A 21,417-nucleotide genomic window follows, 5' to 3' on the forward strand; every position below is an offset into this window, starting at 1 on the left:
GGTTGAGGGCAATAGGACTAGATTTCAATGAAAAGTGAAAGTGCCGTATAGAAAGGGAACCATCGCCAATATGTTTATTTTGATCAAATACAATGCTCCTTTAAAGGTATACTGTCACCTGTTCCAATTTTGCCACAGTTACCATGGAAAGAGAAAATCTAACCAATCACAGATTTTAAGCGGGTGGCCGCTTTTTAAAAACAGCGTCCTCACATGGCATTTTGAATACCAATGAATGACCCTTTGACCATATGGGCATATTTAGATTACAGGTGACTGACAGGATACACCTTTAAGGAGTGGCCTGTCTCGTACCGGTATTTTCTGAACATCAATGTGTATCTGCCATGCGTGAACGGCAAAACCGAAGACCCCATTCTCTTTATTCATTGTGCACTCATGGAAAAGCGAAAATCATGAAAGTTAAGAGTCCACAACGTGCTACTTCCTCAAAAACAGTCTCTGTAAAAATATGGCCACACTTCATCTGACGCCAGGGGTCAGCACAAAGATAAAGACAAGGAAACATTTTCCCAGTGATCCTGCTTTTCAAACATTGTATTCTATGCCGATGAATTCAGTGCGCTGGCCTTTAAATTTAGGATTTCCACATATACACAACTCATAGCTGAAATCACACACTTTCTTTGACTTTTTTGATAGAGATTGTCAACTTTCAGCACCACCTCGCGAAAACGAAACAGAATCCAATTCTAGACTGTCTATATATATATATGTATATATATATATATATATATATATATATATATATATATTATATATATATATATATATATATATATATATATATATATATATATGCTCATTTTTGAAGCTATACTCGCGTGAAATCGTTCGCTTTTGAGCGTTTGTCGTGCTTGTAGTTATTAGGGTAGCGAGATCAAAATCATGGTTCGTTGTCTGTTCATGGGATGTGCTTACATTGACGATATGACAAAGCCAAAGCCGACGGAGAAGAGAGAAGTAAATCGGCACTTTTAGATTGGACAGTAAAAACCGTTGAAAAGCTGTTGAGGGCGCTCTGCGAAAAAATTGCAATGAGAAAGGGCGGGAAAGTGTGATGCCTATGCAGCAGAACGACTGTGCCATTGTAGAATGAAATAAAAGATAAACAAATAAACAAACAAACAAACAAATAAATAAATGAAATTTAATAAAATAGACAAACGAAATAAAATCAAAAAATCAAAATCATAAAATAGAAATGTCATACCATATATAAATACGGGGTAAGTTCGTGTGAGTATTATCAAAATTATTACATTTATATTTCAGGGCATGGGTCAGCGAACAGCGATGAGCTCGAATTGGCATACCAAAGCGAAAAGGACACTTTCTACTTTAATGCTGGCGACTACCCCTACATGTTGTCATTTAGAAGCATGAGACAAACTAACCTGCATACTCGGACTACCAGAGAAGTAAGGAGAAGGCCAGTGTTTGTGTCACCTAAATCCATTGATGGCCGTTTGTCAAGGTAGTTTTCGTTTCTGTACGTTTACGGCATTAGCGTGGGGCAGTTATTTCTCATTACATCACACACGGTTACTCTGCCCAAAGTATTGTAACCGTGTATCATATGCCACTATTTTGACTGCGCAAATGATAGCGATCTGATTGGTCGAGAGGTGAAAATAGCCGTGTCATATTCGCGATATAGCACTGTTAAAAAAACACTTCCGAGCTCACAGGCAAATCCTATTTTGACCCTTCACACCAGAATTTCAACATACAGTTATGACATAATATTCATAAACCACCTCATCAACGGGTATACCATACATAATTTGTCAGACTCACTTCAGACCGTAGTTTATTTACGCCTATATTCATGGCGGCGCTGTTGCCAACGGGTCATTTTGAGATTTGAGCTTTTCACCCCGACTCAATCCGACCCTGTCATGTACGACGAAGAGTGAGGACTCCAGTGAATGAAAACTGAGTGAAAAGGATTTCAGACTTCAATGTTGAGGAGGAGGAGACTCAGGGTTGCAATGGCGGGACTACTTTCAAGTAGATGTAATTCTGACTTCTGTCTGACTGTTTCCCGGTTTTGCACACATATTCAACACAAACTTACCGGTTCATTTTCTGTTTATTTTGAGTGAACAATAATACTTGTTTTATTGTAGTTTAAATGGGCCGGGTTCGAGGCTGTGAGTGGGACGGTCTCCGGACGAGGCCACTTAATAGTTAATCAGTATTGGCTTCGCCCTCAGAGCGTTCTCCTTATTGCTCCAGGACCTTTGTAGTAAGAACTTTACAAACTAAGTAACATGCATGGACTCTTTTAGCGACAATGACGCTATTTCCAGGGCGCCGGAGGGCTAGCGCCTACTACTAGTGTTGGGGGCTTTTGGCGGAAATCGGCTCATAGCCTGTCAACATCGGAATAAAGTTGTTGACCTTGACCCCCAACACTTGTGTCTGTCTGTATGTTGTCAGTATAGGCATCATTTAAATTTATTCTTCTTAAATCTCAGGTTAAAAGGCATAAATCGTCTACAGTCAGATGCAACTATATACCCATCGTCCTGGGAACCTATGCCTCCTGGGAAAGAGTTTATCCGCTTCCTCCTAAACAGATCATCAGCCGAATTTCGATATGTGGAGAGGGTCTTTCGAAAGTCTGTGCAGCAAGAAAATGCCAAGATCAATGCAATAGAGAGGATCCAAAATCCGCATATTTGGGACAAATATCAAAGGTAATGATTAAATATGACGAGGTAAATGTTGAAAACTTATCTTTTGACAGAAAAATAATTTTTGCATAGTTGAACTTGTTAGCAAGTATAGCATTCGGTACATGCTCAATTATGATCAAATGGAGGCGATCGTAAGGTTAATATTCTTTACCTACGATACTACGATAAATATCATAGTATAAAATAATGATCAATATATATATATATATATATATATATATATATATATATATATATATATATATATATATATATATATATATATATATATATATATCGAAACATACAGATGTCCTCGTGGAAAATTACAGTGTTAGATGCTAAGAAGAATGTTACAAATAATAACACGAATTACTTTAAGTACACAGAAAAGAAAATCTTAAGTTTTATTCATCCTGCAATCCTCAGACAGAAGTGTAAGGATTCTTAGCTCGACGCTCTGAGTTGGTTTCATAATGTCGCCACCAAATCAATTATTATTTATCACATTTTGACACCACCTACAAATGGAGTGGTACATCCCAATCATAATAAAAAGAGTGTCGAGTTAAGAATCCTTTCATCCTTATATCTGAGCATTGCAGGATGCATGAAACTTATAAATTTATGTAGCAGATTTCAATACTTTTTTCTCGAAGTAATTTGTATTATTATTCATATATATATATAATAATATATATATATATATATATATATATATATATATATATATATATATATATATATATATATATATATCGAAATGTTGATGGTCTTTTACCTTTAAAATTATCTTTGAGAGTTTCTTATCCATTAAATGAATAAGAACAGATTTCTGCCTTGGATAAGGATTTGAATTGTCAAAAACAACCAGCTTAAATTTTGCAATGGCCGTTTCATTTTGAACAGACAGAAGAGGTACATGTTACAGAAAAACGGAGACATTGGTCTTCAAGTGAATCTTTTCCACGGAACTGATGAACAGTCTGTGCCAAAGATCTGCCGACAAAATTTCGATTTTAGGGTCGCAGGGAAGAATGCAACGCTCTTCGGACATGGGACATACTTCGCACGCGATGCAAGTTATAGTGACTGCTACTCCAGTGACGATGACCATGGCCAGCGGCACATGTTCTTAGCGTACGTCCTGGTTGGCCGGTATACAGTCGGACAGAGGTCCTACAAACGACCGCCTGAAATCAATACGCTCACTGGGGAACTGTACGACTCGTGTGTGAACAGGCAGAATGATCCGACCGTCTTCGTCATATTTGACCGTGAACAGTGCTACCCTGCGTACTTGATAAATTTCACGAAGTTAAATGAGAATAGGGGACCGCCTTTTGCAGCCAACCAGCTTCGGAGTCAAGTTTCCACAGCAGCGCCACCACAACACACGGCCGTCACTCACAACCTCTCTTCAGGTCTGAATACAGATAGATGGATACCACACACCGTCTCATCCACCAGTACTGCTAATCTGGCTTCACCAACCACGTACGTTACGTCATCTTCTACACGCCCAAATTTGTCATCTCCCAGTTCTCAATATAAAACAAACAGCCGATCAACCAGTACACCTTCACGGAGCAACGCTATCAGTACCGTCAATCAGATTTTTATCCCAGGGCTCCTTTTTCGGCAGATCAAACTTATTCTTCACCATCTCCAAACCCGGCGAGAACAGTAAATTCGGCACCGGGCGTGTCTACATCGGATGCAGCTAAAAGCGGTGGCTCGTTGTCGTCATACAGTGCAAGCGTGGACATGTCGGGTGCATACTTCAATGCCATGTATTCGTCGGAGAACACCAGAGCGCAAGACGCGATACGGTTCACCCAGGCAACTTCGGAGAGGGCATCAAGTGGTGCGCGTGCGTCCTTCATGAATAGATCTAACTCGGCCAGTGTTCGTCAGGAAGAGAAGAAAAAATGTGTCGTCATGTAACTATCAAATGCTTTAGAATATCATAGCTTTTTTCGATCTGAAAATTTGTTTCCAAGAATCTGGAATACAATTGTATAGTGCTTCATATTCTTTCTTAATTCTCTTTTCAATGTGTTTAATTAATTTAATCTAATATTATTTCACATTGTTCAAGCCAGTTATTTCTGTTATCATCCAAGATATATTTTGATCTTAACATTTTTTCAGAGAAAAGGGTGCTTCCTTCATTATTAATGTTATCGTTTTACCAAAACTTGAGTTTTGTCGTTGACAAATTAGCTCTTTGTAGTCGTAGCGACTGCCAGCTAACGGAGTAGCTGCAACATTGCGGGAATATGTTGTAGAGCGCCATGTGTGGCGATTTTTGCAATGTTCCCATCGGCATAACTGCAGTAGACTGTCAATAGTCCCTCGTGCCTTCTTTGTCTCAAATAACGACATTACCACTGTGGCACTGACAGGTTGTCGTGGATTCAGAGAAACGGTCGAATTGCAGGCCATAATGGTTCAAGCGACTAGCGACAGTCAACGACTGCAGTAAAATATGTATTCTGCTGTTGATTATATCAATTACGAAAATCATTATGTTGACATTTACAAATAGATCAGACAGGTTTAACAAGTGTGTGTGTGACGATGAAAATGTAGCTAAATCTTGAAGGCTCATTATAATTTTAGTTGCATAGAAACAAAAGCGTTTTACCGTTTGCCGAAGATGGCGCTATTCATTGTGCAAGCAGTTTGCTGTTGGGCTATTTCGAACTTCAATGTATTTGTCTTATTGCTAGGTAGATCATTTCACCATATTTTGCGTTCGGAAGAAATGATAAACTGGAAAAAATGTCAAAAAACATGCAATTTCAGAAAAGTACCATATGCTTTGCTTGTCTCCAACTTTCGACTTTGTGAATATGCAAACTACACTGATTGCACCGCTATGTAACATCATGACAATAATTTTGCCTAACTTGAAATCAAAGTTTTGTTCACGTCCGGGCGACAATTTTCAAATTCGTAAATATGTGGTCATAAATCTGTTACATACATTGGTGACATTTTAATAAAATAAAATGGCGAATTGTAACTTTCTGTTTGTGTTCTCTCTGAAAAAAGTAATTATTGAAATATTACTACGATCACTCATCCGTAAGTAAGTTTATTGAATTACTCTCCTATCGAGAAAAAGAATTGTTACAAGATATAGCAGCTGCACGTACGTTTCGTGATTTGAGAAACGTACCATTGTAAATGACATGTGAGTGCTTATTCATTTTAAATCATACAATGTATGCTCATCAATGTAACATTGGCCGAAGACTTTTAACCGAGAATAAATAAACGCATCGACAAGGAAATCAAATCCAAAACAGCTTATATCAAGAATCTTGTTTTTGCATTTGCACTACAAGTGCAAACCCTCAAAACGTTATGCCATAACCTCATGTCAATGAGTACAGGTAACCGGGACTATTTTAGCTCACATTTGGTATGTGTATATCTTCCAAAAAGGGCTTATATGGTAGGCTGGTGGCGTCTGTCTGTCTGTCTGTCAGTCAGTCTTGTGACACATATTTTGTGGTGAATACTGTTCATGATGTTTATCATAACATTTCCATATGGCAAACCTGTGGCAAAAGTTTAAATTTACAAATTCAGACAATTGCAATATACAGAAAAACAGCAGCATTTTCAGTTCATCGTTTTTTGTGTGTTTCAGTCATGACACATACAAAAATACCAGAAACCCAAGACCGGCGGTGCCTCAGAGTCAAAACATTAGAAGTCCATCCGTTTAAATTACAATGCTTAATAACGTACAGTTCTTTAATTCTTAACTTGAACCATAACTTACGTACATATACGAGTCAATATCATTTATATGTGATAACATTTCAAATTTTAAAGGTTAATTATGTTAGTATACAAACTTGTTCAGTGGCTGTATATTGGTTTCTTCTACAAAATTATTTCACCATGATATCAAATGTTTATTTTGGCTAAACAAGATAATTCCCAGGATATCTTTCAAATCTTGTATCATTTGCTGTAAGAACATTGTGCTCCCGGTTAGATAACATAACATAATTTTTCTCATCACTCTTTTATGAAGACGACCCTTCTCTATTTAATCTAGGCCCTTGTGATAAAGCACACTTCTGAATGTTTCCCTTCATTTTTCATTTACTCTCTATTTCCCTCGCAATATAAGAGTCAGAGTCTCCTATTCGTTGAGTTAGCATAACCCTCTAAGTCGAATACTTATAGGTCCATTTATCTAGGAAAAAATAGTGCGGGCGATTTTCATTACCTTGGCTATGCTCATGTCTGTCGTGTACAGTCTTTAACTTGATTAGGTCATATTACTGGAACCATTATGAACCAGTTTTGCAAATCAATCTGGTTAAAAAATAGTCATAATATCTCATTTTCAAAATATTCTCACACTATAGAAACTAAGAGATTTTGCTTCACCACTATTTGACGTTTATAGTGCTTGGATAATATACATGTAGAAGTTACTGAATCACACGGATTTAAAATATACATTTATCAAAACCTATTTCCAGTTAGAATTGATATTTCTCCAGTACTTTTCCAGCCGTTAGGTACATGTAATTTTATGCATCTATCAATTTATACATAAAGATCATTTGATGGTTATGATCGGGTGTTTTTACTTCTAATTTTTGTTTATTTTTTCTCTACGCTTCATACCTTTGTACACCTAAGTTGTAATTTAGGAAGAAGAACGTAGCACTTTTGAATGGCATAAACATAAGTCTTTACTTTTAAATGATCAAGTTTCTGCTTCTTGGCTTGGGTTTCCTCCTGCACGCCAGGCATGTTACCGATGCGAGGACGATCACAAAGATTAGGGCAGCTGACACACAGATAACAACAAGGTACAATGCTTGCAAGCCTCCTGACTTCGTCGGGTTTTCTTCCGGCTTTTCCAGACCTGTTAGATGAAGTGCAAAATAAAGTAACATCGGCTAAAAAGTACGATTTCGCCGTCGACATTGATCACATCAAATAGAAAAGGGCACCATGTATTTTGCTAGTGGCCGGCAAAAATGAAGGGTTCAGCCGGCAAAAATGAGGAGTTCAAGGACATCTTCATACATTTCCATGCACAGTGAAGCACTGGTAACTTCAACGGCTATAGAATACAAGCATCAAAGCCAGTGGATAGCACATGTGGCTTGTGGAATAAAAAAAAACAACAAAAAACCAAACAAACAAAAAAGGAAACCCGGCAAAGATGCAAACATTAATTGTGCTATAGATTAAATGTTCTGTAAATTCTCTTATTAATATTCATAATTAAGGGCGAATTACATTGATATCTTGTGTAACTTCCGGCACGTTCTGTATATTGGCCATCTTCACACTTCTTGCACCCCAGCTGAGCTTCGGAATCTTGGTAGGTATTGACGTCACATGGTAGGCACTCGTTGATTGAAGAGTTATAAAATGTGCCAATTGCACAGGCCACTAGGGGAAGAATGATGAAAAATGCATATCTATCCCGGTGTATCTTTTTATTTTTATTGGTTGAAGATGGAATTATTTAGACGTAAATGAGAAATAATGACAACTCGGATAACTATGCCAAGCGCTGTACATCGATTGAAATTAAACGTGGAGATTATTTGTAATGTCTGCAATGAGGATTTGAAGAAGAGAAATTGGATATTTTTACCCCTTTCTCTTGTTATTGACGCTTTTGTGAATTTCAAATAAATCATAATACATACGGCATCCAAATGGTGTATTAGCATGGCCTAGTAGGCAAGTCTTCACCAGTTTTCCTACGGTGAAGGATTCGGTATCCACGTCGTAGATAGTTCCATTGACATCAACTGAAAAATTGCCACCCTTTACGAATTCTTCAAATTTGGCGATAGATTCGTTCAAAGTTCTTTCCATTTCTTCGGTTGTCGTAGCTACATCTACTCCCTGGTTTGGTAAGTCTCCATAGTTAGTTAGGTTAGCTGTAGTTTCAACTCTAAATTCAAGGACAAGGTCATCGCCCGCTAGCCGTTTTCGTCCTGTTCCGCAGTGCCATCTAAGATTTTCAGAGTTGCAGACCCGTGCCCCATGGACTGAACATAGGTCGTGATGATCAATTTCTTCCATGAGTTTCTCAACTACCATGATGATAATATCTTCCGACTTTTCACATACCCCTTCATAAGTGAACTTAACTTGGATCGAAATACTTGCTGGAGTCCGTATTTCTATGAAACAAAGAGTGTTTATTTAAATCTAAACTGCTTAATCGCAGGTATTATAAGTGTATTATGAATTCTTAAATGACGGATAATGTACACGAGTATTGTGTTTTTGTTAGGCATTCTGTATTAGCTTGCTTGCGTGCTTTCGCTGCTAGCAATCAGTGAAAAAACAGTAGCCAACATGCATCACATTCGTAATATTTGCCGTACCAAGATACCAACGGTCAAGTTTTCGGTATGCGGATCGTCAAATTGCACTTGATGAACAACAACGAGAAAACGTATGTTCTACGGGACAGATTACGGAACTATTGAAACTATAGCAATACTGATAGATAGTCTTTTGGATGTCTGGATATTCCATTTCTCCTATTCTTTTGAGAATGCTTACAATTTTCTTGAAAATATTATGGAACTTATCTGGTTTTTTGTGTCCGGATATTACAAAAGTAGAAATTATTGTGACAAGCGAACTTTTATCTCCAGCAGATATCCACTTCAAATGCGGATATCCCTAGGCTTCAGATTCCCAGTGAGAGTTTATTGGGGCAATGTTAAAAAGTTCAATACTCTCGTGAATAAGTTATAAAACTAACATGTTGTCACATAGCATGGTTGAGTGGCAGGTAGCTATGGGTTACTTTCATACGTACACTCTGGGGTAGAACGTTGGAGTAGGAGAGACGGCAACAGGTACACAGAAATACCGTAAGTCGTAGTACTTTATTGAGTTGAAACACTAATACGGCTACTTCAAAGGTCATGAAAATGGGCAAACGAGATCATTCGCACAACGCACCACGTGCGGGAGGTTACTGTCGGTTAGTTCATTGTCAGTCGTACAAAGTAAATTCAAGGGTAAAATTCTGAGCAATCGTCGGGTTATATCACAGTATGGATGAAATGCCGGTATTAGAGCATGTTGATAGAACATTTGTTCATTACATTCTTGGAAATGTGACTGACATTGCGTCGATAATATCTCACGATGTAGGCAAACTAGGTGTATGTGTATAAACCATATACTCCTTACAGTCCTACTAGAGTGAGCTTCATACGACAAAATTATATACCAAAAAGAAACGGTACCGGTACTTACTTGCACATCCAGGGTACTCATTCGGCGGTATCCAGTCGCCATCGAAACATGTAAAGACAACTATATTCGGGGACGGTTTGTATCCTGATTGACAATACAGGATGCACTCAAACAAGGCAAGTGTATTCTGTCCGCATACGAGACCTCCGTTTTGTGGAAATAGGTCATCGCAGGTGCCTACGTAAGAAAATATTTCAGGGGAGAAGGTTGGTGAACTTGAAAAGAGGCTAAGACATACATGAAATAATGCAGCAACTTTCTTTGATCGAACAGCTTGGCCACAGCTTTTATTTAGGAAACACAGATGACAGTGCATATAGTTCGTCCATATACTTTGTATTATTCTGTTCTTCAAGGTGGGGTTGCAAGTTACAAGTAAACTAAAAACAATAGTATGTCACATCAAATGTCAGTCAAGCTGCTGTTGATCTGAAGTCAGTACATTCAGTTCAGTCACATTCAGATTAAGATATGTAAATGTTATCACTATTCCTTCATCAGATGAAACATTTAAACTATCAATAAATCATAGGTATTTGATAACAAGCTGTTATCAAGCCACGTCGACTATATTGTTGTGACAACTAACATTATGACTGCAAATATTCTTTATACGCTTGGCTTGATACTCGACGACTCTGCCTATATTACCAACTAAAAATGTGAAAATTTTGTCCACCACAGACTTATCGTCTCTAACTATTGTAAAATGTAAATGCCATGTTCATCTACACCTGGCAAGTCATTTTTGAAACATCGTCAGTTTCACGAACTTCAGCAAATATTGCGAAATTTAAAGTTGCAAGCCACTCAAAGCACAGACTTTCAATCATCGCCAACACAGTGTACAACCTGCATACTCATGTTGCTTTCCGAGAGGTAAAACTCACCCTGGTTGTGCAGAATGTTAACCCAGAAAGAACAGTCTGCCATGTTACCAGAAGAATCAATCGCTGATGCTGTCACAGAAGTGTTACCAACAGGGAAGGTTGATCCAATCTCTCTAGATGTCCACTGTAATCTTGCCTCCACATTATCAGTCACAATGGGGTCATTCCAATACACCTCTTCACTGCTCTGTCTTGTAGTTATGGACTTGCTGGAAGGACACTTTATTCTTGGAGGGTGCTTGTCTGCGTAAAAAGTGTAACTCATAGTCTTAGATTGCCAATAATTGCACAGAATTTATAGCTTGTGGGTTAAATTAAACTGCAGGGCTCTTAAGCTCTTGAAATGAATAGAAATTGCAGGAAATGATTACGTTGTCCGTTCAGTATCATTTTCTATAATGCGCAGAACATACTGAGAAAAAATCAACAGGCAAAGAAAAGGAGTAAAAAAAAGACACCACCTTCACGAGTGCTTACCAATCGTTTTAATGGTAAACCGACAATAAGCCTGCTTTTCTCCTGCTGATGCTAATACTGTCACATGTATTGGTAGAACTTGAAATTCCATATGCCCTGGGATTTGGACGTTATCGCTGATAGTGTAATCAATAGGGTCGCCTTTCCCATTAACTGCTTCGATCGTTATGTTATCGATGACTGCGTAATTTACTTCAGCACCCACTTGAAATTCAAAAATTTCATTTTCTGGACACTTTGTGAAGGAGGGTCCTGGATCTAGAAATATAATAAGTAAAATTATATAGTAATGATATCTTTTTATCGTTGTGAGTTTCCGTATATTTTAACTCAAAGGTTTGACCACGTAAAGCACTTCATATTCAAAAAGTAAATATTATTCTCTGCCTTATTAAAGACGAGTTTTTCCAGCATATTGAGTCAGAAAACTACAAAATAATCATTTATGAGAACAAAACTCCCTGACTTTTTTCGCAAATTGTGATCAATAGTACTAAACAATGGATGCGATAAATGAGCTATAAAAATCTGTATGCAGTATACACTATATAGCACCACATTATACATAACTTCGCCTCTCCATGATTACTGTTAAACTTGTCAAGTTGCGCAACATGATGTATTATGTAAATTTCATTCAGGCGCATCAGGTGCGCGTGATTTTGCGCAAACAATAAAGCAGGAAAAATTTGTCATAGCAACTTAATGTAAAACCAACCAATAGTGGTTTTGATGAGAGTCGTTGGATCACTAGTCACTGGGAGGGCTGTGACAGTGGGAGACACATTTCCACGGCCATTTTGTTGTGTTGTGTCCTGATGGACGTGATGACTAGTTATCTCTGAGTACTTCTGCGACGTCTGTTGTCCAGAAGTGTTTAGTCGGCCGGATGGAGTCTGGAATGATTGTGTGCCACGTGCAGTTGTCAAGTCGTGGGTTGTAACTACTGTAGTTGCCGTTGTGCTGACGGACTTGGAAGTCCAAAGGCCCATTGTTGTTGAGGGCATTGACCTCGACCGGGAAGTCTGAGCACGAACTGTATCATGTGATGTTGTCAAACGTACAGTAGTAGCGGTTGTACTCTTGATTGTAGTGACAGGCTTGTCGGTGGCCCGTTTAGTTGAAGTTGTTGGGGTCGTTGACGCTACCGTTGTAAGTCCTAATAAATGGAGAAAATATTAACAATGCGTTTTGTAACAGTCACACTTCGTGTAGCTTATGTATACATTTATATGACTAACGATATCTTTGATCGACACACATTTTTGTAACAACACTCAATAATATTTGCTACAGCTTGCTGTCTTTTATGTAAAATTTCCTTCATAAAATTCTCATACTTACGAGACATTTCTTTATTTTTGTACTATTTACCGGGCGATAATAGTTAAGCAGGAAAAATATAAAAAAAACAATAAAGCAGGAAAAATTTGTCATAGCAACTTAATGTAAAACCAACCAATAGTGGTTTTGATGAGAGTCGTTGGATCACTAGTCACTGGGAGGGCTGTGACAGTGGGAGACACATTTCCACGGCCATTTTGTTGTGTTGTGTCCTGATGGACGTGATGACTAGTTATCTCTGAGTACTTCTGCGACGTCTGTTGTCCAGAAGTGTTTAGTCGGCCGGATGGAGTCTGGAATGATTGTGTGCCACGTGCAGTTGTCAAGTCGTGGGTTGTAACTACTGTAGTTGCCGTTGTGCTGACGGACTTGGAAGTCCAAAGGCCCATTGTTGTTGAGGGCATTGACCTCGACCGGGAAGTCTGAGCACGAACTGTATCATGTGATGTTGTCAAACGTACAGTAGTAGCGGTTGTACTCTTGATTGTAGTGACAGGCTTGTCGGTGGCCCGTTTAGTTGAAGTTGTTGGGGTCGTTGACGCTACCGTTGTAAGTCCTAATAAATGGAGAAAATATTAACAATGCGTTTTGTAACAGTCACACTTCGTGTAGCTTATGTATACATTTATATGACTAACGATATCTTTGATCGACACACATTTTTGTAACAACACTCAATAATATTTGCTACAGCTTGCTGTCTTTTATGTAAAATTTCCTTCATAAAATTCTCATACTTACGAGACATTTCTTTATTTTTGTACTATTTACCGGGCGATAATAGTTATTACTAAATACCACCTGATAGTGTGTTTTGAATTCATTAAAATACGCGGTACTGATTATAAATACATAGAATAATTTATTTGCGATCATACAGATAAGAAATAACTTTATATTACAATCTTTCCTATGTGGACTATAATAAAATTGCTGAATATAACAATTTATACCTGTTGTTGGTGTCCTTGTGTAGAAATGCAGATCATTCGCTCTGTAGAAGATGGCATTGCCGACGCTAGATATATCTTGTCCAGATCGTTTATTTGCCCTTCGCAACTGACTGTGTGTCCAGTCTGTCCAGTAGACATAATCACCAACAATGGCTAAACTAAACGGATGGACAGGCTCTGTAAACGTCACCATCAATTGACGAGCATTTTGTATTAAGTCATAGTATTCAATTCTGTTAAGCAAGGCATCACACCAATACAGCTTTTGCTCTGAAAAAAGAAACAGAAGGTTAAGGGTTATTCTGAACGATACTTTTGAAGTTAAAGACGCTTCATTTATTTTAAGGACGATTGCTTAATTTTTAAACCTCGAACTTAGCAACAAGGTTTTACTTGCAAGAACCCAATAATGAGATAAAATTACCAACGAGAAAGAAAAAAAAATATTTCGAGATCATTGATCGTTGACAGGCGAATGCACCAGCAAGCCTATGACGATAATATAAACTTCATATCGTAAAAAAGAAGGCTATGATTGAACATCATTAGAAATAGGTCACGTTCACAGTACTGATTAAACGTTACCTTCTTTATCTAAAACGAGGCCGTTTGGCCAGCCAAGCTCCGTGTCGATTAGAGTCTGTCTACTGGAACCATCTAAATTGGCCCGTTCAATTTTGGGAAATATTCCCCAGTCTGTCCAAAATATGTAGCTACGGCAAAAGAAAGATATATTGTCAGTGCTTTATGAGCGGAAGATCTGTATGTCAATAAACCCTGCAATACTTAAAGGTTGTTTTACGAAAGCTCGCCGATAGCTTTTGGTATTCCGACTTGTGTGCTCTGACAAGTTGCGTAGCATTGAGTCAAAATGCAGAAACATTACAAGAATAAGGTACGTAACGACTAAACCTCAGGCAATGACCCTTTCATTATATAATAGCAATTTCTGAAGACAATACATGCGTAAAACAGAAGCTGAAATTCACTGAGTAAAGATATTGCACATCTAGAAAAAGCTTATCCTCACTTAGCGCTGTATTGTTAGAAACAAGGCCCCCCATTGATGAAAGTTACTTGTTATGGACGGAGGAAGATGACTTACTTATTCAGATTGTCTACAATAATAGCACGTGGTTCAGTAATATTTGTAGATATGACAACTTGTCGGTTACTTCCATCCAAGTTGGCTCGTTCTATTCTATTTGTTCCAGTGTCTGTCCAGTATAGCTTCCTAGTCAGTAGGTCGAGAGCGAGACCGTCTGGAACTGTAGAAGGTTAGGAATGATGTACAATTACAAAACGTACGTTCAGAGCAACCATCCTAATAAAAGACAAATCATGCAGTCGAAATATGCAATTAGACGATGTTATACAATACGCATTTACTAAGCTTTCTTTCTATATGAACTTGCTATGCGTCGGCTTAGGTCTATTCGCAGTACATACCCGAAAACGAGTTTATAGCTTACCTTCTATATCAACAGACAATATGACATCATATTCTGTACCATCAAACGACGCTCTGCTGATGGTTTTCTGCGCCACATCTGTCCAGTAAACTTTGTTTTCCTCCAAGTCAAAGTCCAGTGCAACGGGATTATGGACGTTACCAAGAGGAAGTTTGACGTAATTCATTTGGGGCAAAGTCATACTTATGTAAAATATTGTTCCCTGTGAGTCAGCTACCAAGAAAAAGTCATCGTTGGGGATATCTATGTGATATAAATAGAAATTGTGCCAGTGTTTAAATAATAGTATAAACGTGAGTGGTGGATCAATATTAGCAGACTGTTTGAAAATACTGCTATGTACTTTATTAACTGTTTTAGTATCCTGCAAGCCCTAGGGGCTGGGTGTGGCAACCAAGCTGTTTAAGTCCATACATGACACTTCAATAAATTAAAATAACATAACATAACACAACTACCTAAGATACTGCAAAACTGTAATACGTAAGTTTCACAGTAAAAATTTATTCAAAAACCTCGTAACCTGCACTTTCAGTCGACGATATATAATTCACAAAATTCAAAGCGGGTTGCATGTTTGCAATGCACAGCGTTTTGCACATAAGACTTACCTAACTCACAAATTGTGCTGGTGTCAACATGCCATTGTCCGTCTTCTTGACACAGAAGTGTACCACCATAGACTGCTCTGTAATACGCATTACATTTGTAGTTGCACGAGCTACCCTTTGTGTTCGTACAGTCATGGTCTATTGTCCCACCAAAGAAATCAACGGGACATCTAACAACTGCAGAGACGAACGATTTTAAAGACAGAGTTCAATATTACCATTTACCGATTTAAACAACAAGGAGGATATTTATCTATTTTCTCTGCAAGCAATTAGATGATGTCCCATGTAGGTGTTGATCAAAACAATGCAAAATGATAAAACAACACAAGTAAGTAATTGCTCAGTCCAAATACTAGAAAAACTTGCCATGTGTAGAATAAATTTCAAGATGAATGGAAGTATACTAATTTGGGAGAATATGGCATTGTAGTAACAAATTAGTTCTAATCCTGCTTTACACTCCCGTTCATACAAAATATTGGAATTCGAAAATATTTCACATAATCGAAAGCCAGATAAGTCGGTATTTCTCACGTCATCGCCATATCATTTTATCCCCACAAGCATAATAAGTTCGAAAGTTCAACGTTAGGCTGGAAACTATGTCATCTAAGAAGTAGAGAGATTTCTTGTTACATGATGTCTTATTCTGTCCCTTGTTAGGGAGGCATCATGGGCCAGTGGCTAGAGCAGTGACTCACGATCAAAGGATGGTGAGTTCGAGCCCCGGCATGGCTGTGGTGTTGTGTCCTTGGGCAATGCACTTTATTCCTCATTGCTTCTCCCCACCCAAGAGTGATGGGTACCTGGTAGGACAGAGGTTGTTATGTGTGCGTTTAGCTCTGCTGCGCTTATTGGCTGCACATGTGAGCTTTGTCTGCTCCCCAGGGAGTTGAGTGGTATCATATTAGGTCCAGTGACCAGGAGTAATAATAATTGTAAAGCGCCTTGATCACATCTACTTGTGGATATGTGCGCTATATAAGAACCAAATATTATTATTATTATTATTATTTATTGTTAGAGTGTCGCATGATATAGGGTTTACATTATGTATGTCAATAGAGGCTTTTCGATTGATTTATAATGTACAAGGATACGCCATCATGTTCGAGCATATAGTCTTCTTTTGCAGCATCTGCTCAGTTCCATTCGAAATATTATTAGGCCTATAATATGATGTATATCTACAAAATAACGAGCGCTGATATACCAGATTACAGAAGCATTATGTAAACAGGAAGACAATCAACTGAACTTGTACCACACAAAAGGTTACCTGTGAAAGTTGGCATTTCAAAGTAATGCACGTCATTCGCCCTGTTAAAGATCGCATACCCGACACTTGTGATGTTCTTTCCCGTGGCCTTGTCTGCTCGTTGCAATCGATTTTGTGTCCAATCTGTCCAGTAAATGTAATCACCAACGACACTCAAGCTAAATGTATGGGCAAGTCCTTGACCAAAACTTATAAGCACTCTCCGAACATTTGAATGCAGTACTAGATACTCTATTCGTTCTGTCTGCCCATCGCACCAATAGAGTTTCCCATCTGCAAAAATATTAAGTATATCATTACCAAAAATGCGGACAAAGGTTTGATCAAAGAATCAACAATATTTTGTCGCTCAACAACAATAAAAGACGAGCGATTTCATGATTGAATAATTCTACACAATCAATTTTCGTTGACATAGACTTAAATCTTAAGAAGTAACTATTTCATAGTTATTTATGGTTGACATGTTGAATTAACTTCATCGCCTGGTACAAACCTGTCTTGTCCAAAGTTAGCCCGTTCGGCCATCCAAGATCTGTGGACACAAGCGTCTCTCTGTTCCGTCCATCCAAATTTGATCTCTCAATTTTCGGTGCAGAACCCCAATCAGACCAGTAAAGATGTCTGTGGAGATATATTTGTAACTTTGGTATGCTAAGTCATGTGATAATATATATAGTTTAGCAACGTTCTATGGATGGATATTTAATTTCGCTTGCTGTTGTGGACTGAGATATTGCAAAAGAATATACTACAGAAAAGCAGGTAGTAAATTGAAGGTAACATGCATAGTCATGCAGCCTGATAAATGTTCTGCTCTTGTTAAGGTAGTTTACACCTCAAAAATGAAAGATGTTAACGTTTCCTCAAACTTTCCTCAAACAAACTTTAACCATTCACTCTCTTTCGAAACCAACAATATGAATCAAGGGTCACTTAAAACATTTCCTTGCTATAACAAGAAATTACCCAACATTTACCGATATTTTTGAAATTCAAAATGGTCGCCATCCCCATGTCATCTCTAAAGGGAAAATAAATTCCCGACGCTTACAAAACTAAGCCGGTAGAAACTTAATTTTCTCCGTGAGCTTCAAAGTGAGCACTCACAAGTGGAAATGAATATTTTAAAAGTTTGAGAGTTCAAATATCTGAGAACGAGGCGACCTCTGCTTTAACACTCATTTCAGCGAAATCATGCTATTGCGATATTCATCGTTGATAAATTCGCAAATCAATGCCTGCCAAGATAGAACAGTAAGTCCAGCTTAGAAAACAGAAAAAACAAAAAGTTTGGTACTTACTCGTTTTCTTTGTCAACAACAATAGCGCGAGGCTCATCAAGGCTTTGCCAAACAATCAGTTCACGGACGCTACCATCTAAATTAGCCCTTTCAATTGTATTCCTGCCTGTATCGGTCCAGTAAAGCTTTCGGCCATCAATATCCAGGGCTAAACCATCGGGTACTAAAATTAATATTATTCGATATTGATGTCAATGTTCCATTTGGCAAAGCGATGACGGCTTGATAAAATCATGATTTACTTATCCATGATTTGGTTGTTAGATTCTTAAAACATCACAAAGAATGCAAAACACAAAAGTCGACAACGTAGACTGTTTCTATTCCAAATTGCAAGGAAACGGTCAACAAATGAGTAAATGGTCATATTTCAATACAAGGCGCAACGTGACACAAAGACGCTTTTGCTCGGTATGGGTAAATGCTCATTCATACGCCTTTTATGTAGTACACTCAGGAAGATACAGCAACACCGGAGACATTCCTTTAGCATCAACCGGAACAGGGAAATAGGATATTTTAGTTTGAGTTCGACCAGAATACACTTGCCTTAATGTCAAATGTAAATGTTGATATGAGAAAGTTTAATTTAAACACTCATCGGTATTTAAAGTGGTATAATTGGTCTTTTCATTACAAATATGTTCAATGTGCTAAAAATCAGAAATACTCACTGTCTACGTTTGCCGATAGTATCTCTTCCTGCCATATGCCATCTAAAGATGCTCTGTTGATGGTTTTCTTATTTACATCTGTCCAGTAAACTCTCTCTTCCAAAACGTCAAAGTCAATGGCGATGGGGTTTAAAAGGTCTCTTAGTGGCAAACTGATGTAATCCAAGGAAGGCGATTGCATATCAATGTGGAATATTTTGCCTTGAGTGTCCGCGACGAGCAGGAAATCGCTTAAAATGATGTCTGTAACAGAATAATATAATGGGTAAATTATTTTTCTTAAGACTTCTCATACACCAAACTAAGCAATGTAAATGTGGCGAAAAAGGCGACTTGAATTTATCTGTCAGCTCAATTGATAGGAATCAAACAAGGTAAAGAACAGTGTTATAAAATATATAATTAGTAATACATAATAACACAAAGTACTTCAAGTTCGAAGAAATAATACTTAAGTTTCATGCACCCTGCAATCTTCAGACAGATGACTTTATCTGTCTGAAGATTGCAGGATGCATGAAACTTAAGTAACAAATATTATTATTTTATGCTTGAAACAATTTGTGTTATATATATATATATATATATATATATATATATATATATATATATATATATATATATTTATATATCTGTGTGTGTGTTTAATTTCCCACATTGACATCTGTAACCATATATATATATATATATATATATATATATATATAATATATATATATATATATATTAATATATATATATTATATATATATATATATATATATATATATATATATATATATATATATATATAAGGTTACAGATGTCAATGTGGGAAATTACGCACACACATACACACACACAGATATATATATATATATATATATATATATATATAATATATATATATATATATTATATATATATTATATATATATATACACTAAATGGAAATAAAGGATACGGCACGTGTTCTGACAATATACCGATAGATATAATTACCAGTTTACATAATATCCACAATGTAGTATCCCACTGCCCATCATCTTGACAGAGAAGAGTACCAGTAAGCCTTGGTGAGAAGTTGTTTTTGCAGATGAAGGGACAAATATTGCCATTGACGTTGTCACAGCCTGGGGCAATGGAACCGCCATAGAAATCCACTGGACAACGGACGACTGGGGGAAAATATCCACTAGTTTGTTATTAACAAAGTTTAAAACGTGACGGATACGAAATAGGCATTAAGTATTCTTTTTGAAAGAAAATGGCCTCACACATAGCAAAATTCTATCGCTAAAAAACAAACGAATCGTCGAATTAAGTCGAAAATATCAGTAAACAAACAAATATATCAATTCATGAATGTTCTGAAATTTAAAAAGAGGACTGGTTGCCACAAAACCACGTTACTTTGTGCATGGAATCTATCGGTTAAGATGTGAATCTTCACATATGCGCTTCTTACCTTTCCTACAACTTGCAGATTGTGGTTGACTGCATAAGCATTCTGCTCCCAATTCTGTAGGTACACATATTTCTGCACACCCACCGTTAAACATGTCACACGGCCCTATAATTGGAAATACAGACCAAATATCACGACAAAATTGTATTCCGTATCTTCAATATTAGGGCAGGCAAAATTGTAAGAATGTTGCTACAGAAAACCGTTGTAGTAACTGATTGCAGTAAGTTAGGTAGTGCTCATGTATTTGCACATTCTGCACTACTGACAACAAAACTTACCTGATTCTTCGGTTTGTATCGTCTTGTCAAACACAATGAGTGCTTCGGGGGAGTCAGACATACTTTGTATGCGAACGGTGTTGTTTGAAACGAGGTCAAAGTCGGTGATTGTGTTCTGGTCTGGTTCCGTCCAAAACAAGTGATCCTATAAACGGAAGTTGAAAACGGAATAAACAACCTTGTACAGGTACGTTTTATTCATGTTCGAAATATTACAGAAGTATAATAGAATTCGTTGTGAATAACAAAGTATAGTCCTGTGAAAGAGGTTTACATATTGCCAAACAAAACCAGATTTGAGCCTAACCTGATATCAATCTGAATAAGCGAGGCAGCAGATTGACGGCATTTTAACGTGGTTAGAGCAGTCTTTCTTGTCGCAAAATAGTTGAATGTCATGTGAAAATATTATCAACCTACAAATGCGAACAGCTGAATAACAAATGATTGTGTAGTCTGGGCTGATTCTAGTAACTTGTTTCTAGAAAGGTGACAGACAACCCAATTATAGTGTTCGAATATTCCTTAATAATTCTAGGAAGATGTGGGGAGGAATCATATTCAAAATTGTTTTCAAAATTGTTTGAGTAGCACTTTTCATATATAACCGTACTAGAATAGCCACCGGTTCGTGACTTATTTGTTCTGTAAAAATCCATAAGTATATGATTCTCTACTGGTCAGCTCTTTGCA

The 21,417-nt window shown here is 37.4% G+C and overlaps 3 protein-coding genes across 3 annotated transcripts in view; 1 reads left to right on the top strand and 2 right to left on the bottom strand.

Annotated features, from left to right (window-relative positions):
* Window positions 1-2,534: 2,534 nt before the first annotated feature.
* On the top strand, window positions 2,535-5,132 carry LOC139137192 (protein mono-ADP-ribosyltransferase TIPARP-like). Its single transcript, XM_070705170.1, has 2 exons — window positions 2,535-2,726; window positions 3,615-5,132. The coding sequence occupies exons 1-2, from the start codon at window positions 2,566-2,568 to the stop codon at window positions 4,393-4,395; spliced, it is 942 nt and encodes a 313-aa protein (XP_070561271.1). The 5' UTR covers window positions 2,535-2,565; the 3' UTR covers window positions 4,396-5,132.
* Window positions 5,133-5,783: 651 nt separating this feature from the next.
* Window positions 5,784-19,237, bottom strand: LOC139137191 (uncharacterized). The gene is made up of 17 exons (XM_070705168.1): window positions 18,997-19,237; window positions 18,323-18,485; window positions 17,515-17,642; window positions 17,019-17,291; window positions 15,737-15,913; window positions 15,126-15,368; window positions 14,759-14,921; window positions 14,239-14,366; window positions 13,654-13,923; window positions 12,816-13,256; window positions 12,075-12,515; window positions 11,357-11,614; window positions 10,880-11,122; window positions 9,990-10,166; window positions 8,411-8,893; window positions 7,992-8,147; window positions 5,784-7,611 (listed from the first exon to the last, which is right to left on the bottom strand). Exons 1-17 carry the CDS (start codon window positions 19,175-19,177, stop codon window positions 7,442-7,444), a joined length of 4,095 nt encoding a protein of 1,364 aa, XP_070561269.1. The 5' UTR covers window positions 19,178-19,237; the 3' UTR covers window positions 5,784-7,441.
* LOC139136423 (low-density lipoprotein receptor-related protein 6-like) overlaps window positions 19,228-21,417 on the bottom strand; it is a 28,688-nt gene continuing 26,498 nt past the window's right edge. The window contains exons 13-16 of the mRNA XM_070704148.1: window positions 20,725-20,869; window positions 20,444-20,548; window positions 19,978-20,153; window positions 19,228-19,239 (exon numbers count right to left, since the gene is read on the bottom strand). Of these exons, the coding sequence (XP_070560249.1) occupies window positions 19,228-19,239; window positions 19,978-20,153; window positions 20,444-20,548; window positions 20,725-20,869 (438 nt within the window). The remainder of the gene's footprint in view (window positions 19,240-19,977; window positions 20,154-20,443; window positions 20,549-20,724; window positions 20,870-21,417) is intronic.

This window comes from Ptychodera flava, chromosome 7 (assembly GCF_041260155.1).
Source record: "Ptychodera flava strain L36383 chromosome 7, AS_Pfla_20210202, whole genome shotgun sequence".
NCBI classification, from domain to species: Eukaryota; Metazoa; Hemichordata; class Enteropneusta; family Ptychoderidae; genus Ptychodera; species Ptychodera flava.